This window comes from Xiphophorus hellerii, chromosome 4 (assembly GCF_003331165.1).
Source record: "Xiphophorus hellerii strain 12219 chromosome 4, Xiphophorus_hellerii-4.1, whole genome shotgun sequence".
NCBI classification, from domain to species: domain Eukaryota; kingdom Metazoa; phylum Chordata; class Actinopteri; order Cyprinodontiformes; family Poeciliidae; genus Xiphophorus; species Xiphophorus hellerii.
The window spans coordinates 24,750,808-24,759,953 of NC_045675.1; the positions used below are offsets into that span (position 1 = coordinate 24,750,808).

Here is a 9,146-nt window from a genome sequence, read left to right on the forward strand (position 1 = left end):
GGAGTTCTAACTCTAATAAGGCCTTCTGTCTCAAATTAAAGAGTTCATCGATCAGACGAATACCTTAAGAGGCACGAGTGAAGTAGTTCCAAATATTCTAAAGCGTGAGCTCTACAGCAACGCACTGCGTGTTACTTTATTTAATTACCCATAGCAACAAGCACGTTAGATGCGTGTGGAGCAGCTGATGACTGCCAGCCAACCAGCCAGCCAGCCTTTAGGTGTTTTATGGAGATGGATCAGTAACAACTAAAATCTTGGAACATAAAAGCTCTGTAGATTCACACATTATTTGACTCCCCTTTATTCTTCTCATCTCATTTTGTGACTATTAAGTTACATGATTAGGGCTAAAAGCACCAGGTGTGTGTGCATTTTCACTGTCACTGGGCCAAAATCTATACGTTCTTGGCACAAACAGTACAAGAGTTTAGGGGAGGAGACTGTTCAACTTCATGCAAGCGCACATCTTTCCACAGGCATGGATATGACTTAAAAATTGTTACTTTTTTAATACATTTTATTTCACAGAAATCACAGAAAGTAAATAGGCAGAAACTGTCCAATTGCATTTTTTGTTGTACATCTTACAATCATACCATTCATATTGTGTAATTGTATCATTCTGTTCACTGCACCTGCCGTTTAGGAAGCGACTTAAAATGAGAGAAGTTCATTTCCAGCCTCTGTTTCTAACAGAAACACCCTGAAGCTGACATCACAGATTGTGCCTTATCTTCTCCATCTCTGGGAACAAATAAAAGATTGCAGCCATGGATACTTCCCAACACTAGTGCACAAAAACACACGAAAGGCAGATCATTCAACACGAAAACATAAAGTTTGTAAATGAGTTGCTGTTATTCTTTTGAAAAAAGAAATAGCCAATGGCAGCAGTGATCTGGGTGGTTTTGTGGAAGCCCCTCTCTGACACATTTTAGGCTTTTTACGAAAGGACAGAGTGCTACTCCCCATGGTGAAGTCATAAGGCCAAGGCCACTCTCCCACCTGCTCTACCTTGTTTCCCAGCAACTCGGGGTCATTTCAGACTCAAGGGTTAGACCTTTCATCTCAAGTAGCCACCCAAATGGTATGCCAACATAACCAAACACAGATTCCCCAATAAAATGCAGCCAACAGGGACAAATGCAATGCCTTAAGGTCTCACCTGCAACTCTTCCTGCAAGCCTGTCTGCAAGAAGGGGGTCCGGGTTTCAAATTCCAGGCAAGGTCACTCATTTCATGTGGTTCTGGGAATCCTGACTGAGTCTGGCCCCTCTCGTTGAAATAATCTGCCTGTGGGGACTTTACCAGGTGCTTCATGCCCCTGGTCTGTTTCAGAGACCCCTCCAACGTGGGAAACAACCTTTTAGAAAACACTCCCGCTTGATTTGAAGTAAACCAGTCTGAAATATGGAGCATGTGCAACAAGTCATGTTGTGTTATTTCGGTTCAACTGGTGTTTACTTTGCTAATGCACAAGGCCAGAACATGAACTGTCTCTGTGGTGATATAAAGGACAGCTGAACAAGCCGGAGCGACGTGACAGATCAGGGGAGCTGCTGCAGCCGGAGTCCTGACCTTCCCGGTGGCAAGCGCATCTTTATAGGGCGCATATAGACTTTTGAAGTAGGAAGTCTAAGGGAAGTATTCAGAGCAATAAAATGAGACTTTAAATACAAAACACAAAAAAGGTGCGAGGGTGCATGACCTCTAACAAAGAGATGACTACTTCCTCTTAGCAGTCATGTCTTCTGTTTTCCTTTCTCTGGATGAAAACCTGTGAGGCATAACTTCCCACTATTATGATGGATCCGAGCGAGAGCTAAAAGACCTCTTTGATGTTTTCACTCAAGCCGGTAAATCCTCTCACATGATTCAGTGAGCCAAGTCAAAACCACAAATTAATTATGACATCTGAAATGAAAGGAGATAGATTCTGTGAAGCTTTGTAACTTGAGTAAATATCTAAGCCATCCTTTGAGTGAAAGTGAGTCAGATTTATGATATGCAACACAATTTAGAACATTGCTAAGAGAAGTTGTGGAAAATACCCCACGAATGGGTGTGTGTGTCCATGTTTTTACAGTACTTTGGAGCCCGTGCACAGAACAGAGTGGTGTTTTCAAGCGTTTATAGCTCCCTCTCATGTCTGGTGGGCGAGTGGCAGCGCGCGCCAGAGAGAGGGTGTTTCTCCACTGCATCTGAGCCATGGACAGCTGACTGGTTGGGATCTAATTGCTCTCAAGTGAGGTCAGCAGCAGGCATTTATCTAAGCAGGGTGCACGACGGAGGATGCACAGAGTCAGCTTTGCCAGAAGCAGGGGAGCCTAGATGAGGACCGACAGCGTTTCTCACCTCTTGCTTGGCTTTGTTGCATCACTGAGCTGGGTTTACCTGGGTTTAACTGCAGCTTCAGACCTGAGGAGTCTCATCACTGGTGCTGAAAAGCGGCACGCGTCTGACAACGTCCCTCATCGCTCAGAGCGCATGTAAGTTGACGATCCACAGATATTGTTTGTTCAATCTCTCCTCTTGCCGACAGAGGAGAGACTTTATAGTTACGAAGCAATCTGGAGTATTATTTTACTCTGTTGGAGTCATGATTAGCAAAAAGAAAGAAAATCAATGGCAAAATTCTGATTTACTATTTAAAAGACGTTTTTGTAAGAGGCTATTTGTACTACAGTATAGAGTTATACAACTTTAAAACACAAGTGTTTGAATATTTATACATCTATTTGCATTATTCAACACCTATGTGATAAGACATCTTGCAAACTGATCTTTTTTACAGTGACAACCAGTACAGCCATCCCTAATCTGGATTATTACATTGCTTGTTGGACTATTGTTTCAAGGGGATCAAGCAATTGACGAACTCTGTATATATGGACTAGCAAACCTATAAAGTCCCCATTCTGCCAGCTTTCTTTTTTTTTTTTTTTTTTTTTCATGAGACTTCTCACCTTTGAACTCAACCCAGCCTCACAAAGTCTTCCTCCCATCCCTCTAGGAGTCCCTGAAACAAAGACCCGAAGGTTACAAGGCAGGGGTCAGGAGGTCGCCGGGTTGAGGAACAGCGCTCAGCTCTTGAGCTGAGCTTCTCAGCATGTTTCTCATTGATCCCCTCAGCATTGCATTATAATGCGCAAATGGATGCTGACATGGAACCTTCAAAGTCTGCTCTCAGGACTCTACCTGCACGCGATCTTTCTGTTTGGCAGCGTGTGTGTGGTCTACAGTGACTGCACCCCCGAGCAACGCGTTGCCATCATGAACTGCTCTAAACACGAGCGCCACACCAGGAACTATGATTACATGGAGGGAGGAGATGTGCGCATTCGACAGCTGTTCAGCGGCACGCAGTGGTTCCTCACGATTGATGACTCGGGCAACATTACGGGAACTCAAGATCCTACCAACTGCTACAGTAAGGATGTGGTCTCATTTTAATTGCTTGGGCTAATTACAGGTTGTTCTGCTTTTTTATTACATGCAGAAAATGTTTGTTTTAAATGTGAATGAAGATGATTTCAGTCATGTTTTTCTCTTATTATTTTTTACACTTTGTGCAGCACTTTGTGACCCTGGTCTGTGAAAAGCGCTATAGAAATAAAGTTTACTTACTTACTTACTTACTTACTTACTTACTTACTTACTTAACATTTAGTATTTTGAAGATTTACTACTTTGCTTGGCCAGTTTGAAAGAAACAATAAGGAGATGTAATGTGTAGAGTTGACATCACAAAGGACAGAAATAAACTAAAGCAGGTTAAAGCCAAATTCTGGCTATCATGAAGAAAAGTAAAAACAAGCTACAACTAAAATCTCAAATTCAACTACCTTGAAACAAACACGTTTGCTGCTTCATTCAGCTCTTGCCAGCACAACTAAAGAGCGGCACATTTTATTTGGCAGCTTTGACAGCAGCAGTTTAACACGGTTATCTGCTCAAATTACTGCGGTTGAAAATTCATTTTTTTTGACGTTTATGTTTAGGGATGCAACTAAAACTCTCGGTCACAGTGAGGATGCTTTGCGTGGTTATCGTTTCCTGCTATCTGACAGTGTGGCAGAGGGAAAAATGTTGGCTTTAAAAGAAGATGCCTCATGGAAAAGATGTATTGCTCAACAACTGGAAATGAAAGACTGAAGATCTGAGGCACCCACATGTGGCTGGGACTTGCACGCAAAGAGCCAAATAAATGTTGTTTTTTTGTTTTTTTTTTATCAACAATCTTTTGATGATACTAGCTGGGAATTTTTTAAAAAAGTTTAGCGAATACTAGACTTGTTTTCTTGAAACAAGACAAAAACGGTGTTATGGGATTGTGCAGTATATGGACCAAAACAGTCACTTCCACTGAACTTATCTTTTATTCTGTATAATATATTTGATCTTATTTCCTCTTTGAAGTTTTTTTTACTTATACTATAATTTATATTGTTTAAAATAATATATTTTTTACTTATCTTCAAAGCTTTCCATGGCAGTACTAAAACTGATACCGCCATCAAATTATAAAACTATAGGGTAAATGTCTACTGCTATAAAAAAAAAAAATTACTTAAAATGTGCAAATAAATTGTAATGAAATGTACATACAAATGTATTTTGACTTGAAATGGATGCATTTAGTGTTTTCAGATGTGCAAAAAGTCACTGCCCTAACAGGCCCATCATTTTTTCTTTTTCTTCATCCAATAGCATTAAAAACATGCAAAATTTGCCAGCTGAAAGTCATACAAAGAACCGAAAGACATAGGACTAACCAAGAAAATATTGCAGCCCATGTTAAAATGCTATAAATTTTGCTCCTGTTTGCTTTAGAACATGCAAGGGCTTTCAGTGTCAGCGTGACAGAACAACATAATTTTATAAAACCCCACTACAATATCCTGTCCTTGAAAGGCTGTCTGCTGGAATTTTAGCGGCAAAAGCAAATCCGAGCCTCAGCAGCCTTCAGAGAAATCAGGTTTGGGGTTTTTACCCACAAGATTGTTTGCCTCGCCAGAGGCAGCAAGTGATGGCAATTCTGTTTAAGCTGGTGATTGCCTGAGAGGCTCTCTGCTTCAGAGCCAAAATGTTTTAAATGTGTGTATGCATGTCTGTGGAAATGTGCTTCATCTTTTCATGATGCACCAAATGACTGGAACTGATAAAGAACATTAGCTGGCCAGCGGATTGCATTACCAAACATTAAAAGCAGCAACATGTCCCGTTCCTCCCAAATGAAATGATTGTAAAGGAACAAATGAATGACTGACTTTAAACATAACACGAATTCAACATCCGCTGTACCTTTAATCATCATGAGTTCAATCAGCAGATCAGAAAGGCTGGGTGAGAATAATTTGAGCGAAGTAGTCAATTCTCACAATTAGAAGGACAAATTAAAAGAGCAAGCAGAGCGCAAACAACATCTCCAGATTGGGACGCTACCATCTGTTTGTGATCTGGCAAAGATGCATGCATGCTTAATGTCAATCTGAAGAACCTCAGAAGAGTTTTCCATTTTTTTACTCTCTATCTGCTTGTCAAATGAAATAATTTTTTTACATAGAATAATGAAAGTGACACTGAGGCTTTAACTGAACCAAAACTCTGTCATCAGGGCCTTGTTGTTGTTCATGAAATTAATTTGTGTTTATGTAAAAGATAAGAGTTGAATTTTATGGTTTATTCATTCGCTGGAGTCAGTGAGAAGAACAACATAGTAAACCCTACATATTGCTGCATTCAGACAAGTTTTAAGTCTAATTCAACAGATAAATAACCACCACTTTCATCTGCTTATATGTTGTTTTACATGATACTCAGACATGGTCAGAGTAGCCATAAACTGTTAGAGTAGAACCACTTAAACATATTTTTACTAAAGCAAAAGAAAGAAATAGCTGTCCAAGAAGGCTACTCAAATACTGAGTAACTGATCAAAGCATAAATTATTAAATTTTTAAGAATTATGTCAGATGGACAAAAATATAGTTATGTGGAAATTTTGGCTGGATCTTTAGTTGGATTTTAACAAGGTTGGGTAAAAGAAACACTTTCCTAGCTAAATTTCTTTCAATATAAAACCTAGAGCACTGAAACTTATAGCAGGTAACAAATACAGAACAGGGTAAAAAAAACAAAAAACTTCCAAGGACGATTCATGCAGTGTATTATATAATCTGCCGACCTCCAAACTGCACAGCAAACAAAGCTTGTGTATAAACACAATGTTCCACTTTAACCAAAACTGTAGGTGTGTTTCTAGTGGATATTTTGTTAAAATAAGTTTGTTCTCAAGTCACAGTGGATAGAGTATTTGGACATTTTACTCAGTTAAGACTAGAGATATTTCATGATAATATTACTGAAGTAAAAGTAAAAATTACAGTCTTGTAAAACTACTCCCAAAAGCACTTTTTCCCCAAAAAGAAATTACTGAAGTATGTGTAACTAGTCGCTACCCACCTCTGATGATACTGTAGATAAGTAGTAGGACTTTCATTCATTTCCTTCATTTAAAACAACTTACTTGTATCTGATTTTAGCATTTTTATGCACCTCACTTAAAACGGAGCACAAATGTTCTGCTTTGCTACAAATTCGAAAAGCAGAGCTAAACTGTAGCGTGCAAAGCACATGCAAGGAGGCAGTTTTCTCAATCTCACGGGAGAGAAGCTTAATCTGTCTCCCATATGTGCAATGGCATAGGTTGTGGTTTGTCTAATGGCCACCCAGGCAAGTTAACAAGACTTGAACTAAGCCAGAAAGACCACAGACTGATTAATCGCAGGAACCTCCATCTTGTTTTGTTAATGAAGATGAATGTTGAGGTCAGCGTGGAGTTGGAGTGAAAGATGGATGTTGACAGTTCCTTATCTTTTCTGCAGTGTGTCTCATTTCTTTACTGCCTGGCTGTCTGGCAGGTATCCTGGAGATCAGAACGGTGTCCGAGGGGCCCACGCTGGCCATCAAAGCTGTAAAGAGCCAGTATTACATCTGCATGAACAAGGCTGGAAATCTGCAAGCCAAGGTAATACATTTCATTCAGCGTTGAACTAACGTGTCACGGAGGAAGAGTTCTGAAACATCGCAATAAACATTTGATATATTGTCATTGCAGAAGACCTACAGCAAAAACTGCGACTTTAAGGAGGGTTTCCTAGAGAACCACTACAATGCTTACTCCTCTGCAAAGTGGACTGAAAAGGCAATGTTCATAGCGCTAAATCAGAGGGGGCGGCCAATGAGGGGGAAGAGGACCAGGAAGGCAAGCGTAGCTTCTCACTTCATCCCAATGAAATGCTGGGAGGAGGAGAGGAGAGTGGAGTGAAGAAACTAAAGACTTCGTCCCAGACTGTGTGACTCAGGTCACATTTATGTGCATATATCATACCAGACACATGTAGTCTCATTACCAGCATCACTCTCCGCTCTCCTAACGTTCAGTTGTATCAATAACTGAAAAACGAATGTATCATAAGCTACGACAGTCTCCATCATACAAGATACTGAAACTGCAAACATGGACTGAAGTTATTTTGAAGTAAATACTATAAATTGTATTAAAACAGAAGTATTTTCTTACCAAACCATAAAAAAAAATCTCCATGCAGTCTGGACTGTATTCTTTACAAATGATTTGCCACCAAGCTGCCGGATGAGGGGACGTATTTAATCCAATAATAAAATAAAATAAAATAAATAATTACTCAGAGGGGATAGCTGATCTGACCAAAAAGTGCTGAAGCAAGCTGGGCTTGTTTTTACCTTCCACTGCACCAGATACATTCATACAGAGCTGACATAGTGCATGTAGTTAATGAAAATATGAATAAACAGCAAGTCAAGCTTATTGTGATAGGTGTGTGTGGGCGTGTGGGGGTGTGTGTGGGTGTGTGTGTGTGTGTGATTTTCTGCATGGACTCTGGTCAAGTACACTGTAGCTGCTCACTGACTCCCTTTTCATTGTCAATATTTCATCTTAAAACGCTGAAAGGTTTTGCTGCTGCTGAACAAACATCCAGATATATATACAGAGCAAATATCTTAATAAATGAGAATAATCCCTACACTAAAAGACAAGATATTTGTTTTAAAGGGTTTTTCTTTATATTCCTTTTCAGACATTCCTGTTGTGCTGAGTGCCAGCTGGAAAAATACCCACAGATTCAATATTTGGTACTCTAATGTAGGAAATATTACCGGAGTTTTGGCTATAGCATTGCAGCACTTCATCGCCTATGGCCCCCCAGTTCCCTTCTTTGTACAAAGCCAACATGCTGAAGCAAAGCTTCACTACGCATCTTTTTTTCCCCTCCACTAGAGGGTATAATAAACCTCAAAATAAACTCGCATCCCCTCGCTTATGAAACTTCTTAAGTCGACTTGTCAACAAGACGTCAAACTAAAATGGAAACACACAGCTCTCTGTTAGATGTTGCTTTGAACATCTTCACAGCCACTTGTGCTTGGGTTAGACTGCATGTGAACTTTATGAACCGAGTCGTTATCCTGCCATAAACTAAACTGGCGTTAAGACTAAAAAGCTCTGGGGGAACTTGAAGACAGAGGTGTGTGTTGTATACTGTGATGACATTCAGCATTATTTATTCTGTTTATTAACGACAACAAAGACAAATATGGTATTTATTCTCAGCTTTTGCATGTCTGTAATATTCACTATGATATAGTCATACTTAAACAAAGAGGTCTGATCTGTTATTTGCTGTGATTTCAGTGTTATGGTAAAATGACCCCGTTTCACAGCCTAATGTACTCTTTAACTCTGGATTTTGCTTTATCCTGTTGAGAAAACCTATTACCAGTAAAACAAACTCAATGTATCAAATTTAAATGCTTCCTTTGTTCTTCGGATGATTATTTGCATGTTGTAAATAAATTTTGGGGAAAATGCTTGTGTCCCTGGACAACCCTGAGAAAATAACCCAGATTCATCCAATCTGGAAAGAGAGACCTACACGAAATACACCACCAGGGGTATGATTATGAATTTATGATGGAAGATGCATCAACGTTTACTTTATGTACAGCAAAAGTAGAGTCTTGTCGGTGTAAAAAAATAAAATTGCAGACTCACCGGCAGGCTGCCAACACATGCATTTAGTTATTTAAACACAAGAGTG

At 39.7% G+C, this 9,146-nt stretch overlaps 1 protein-coding gene across 2 annotated transcripts; it reads left to right on the forward strand.

Annotated features, from left to right (window-relative positions):
- Nucleotides 1-2,174: 2,174 nt before the first annotated feature.
- Nucleotides 2,175-8,857, forward strand: fgf7 (fibroblast growth factor 7). Of its 2 annotated transcripts, none has more exons than XM_032561497.1 (4): nucleotides 2,175-2,492; nucleotides 2,798-3,433; nucleotides 6,927-7,033; nucleotides 7,124-8,857. In XM_032561497.1, exons 2-4 carry the CDS (start codon nucleotides 3,148-3,150, stop codon nucleotides 7,331-7,333), a joined length of 603 nt encoding a protein of 200 aa, XP_032417388.1. In that variant the 5' UTR covers nucleotides 2,175-2,492; nucleotides 2,798-3,147; the 3' UTR covers nucleotides 7,334-8,857. The 2 variants fall into 2 exon arrangements, with proteins under 2 accessions (XP_032417388.1, XP_032417387.1); XM_032561496.1 differs by having other exon boundaries at nucleotides 3,017-3,433.
- Nucleotides 8,858-9,146: the final 289 nt, after the last annotated feature.

What these genes read in the sequence shown, in the direction of transcription:
- fgf7 (XM_032561497.1), top strand. Translation starts at nt 3,148, where the DNA reads ATGCGCAAATGGATGCTGACATGGAACCTTCAAAGTCTGCTCTCAGGA. An exon ending in AGATCCTACCAACTGCTACA is followed by an intron (nt 3,434 to 6,926) that starts GTAAGGATGTGG and finishes GCTGTCTGGCAG; the next exon opens with GTATCCTGGAGATCAGAACG. An exon ending in CTGGAAATCTGCAAGCCAAG is followed by an intron (nt 7,034 to 7,123) that starts GTAATACATTTC and finishes TTGTCATTGCAG; the next exon opens with AAGACCTACAGCAAAAACTG.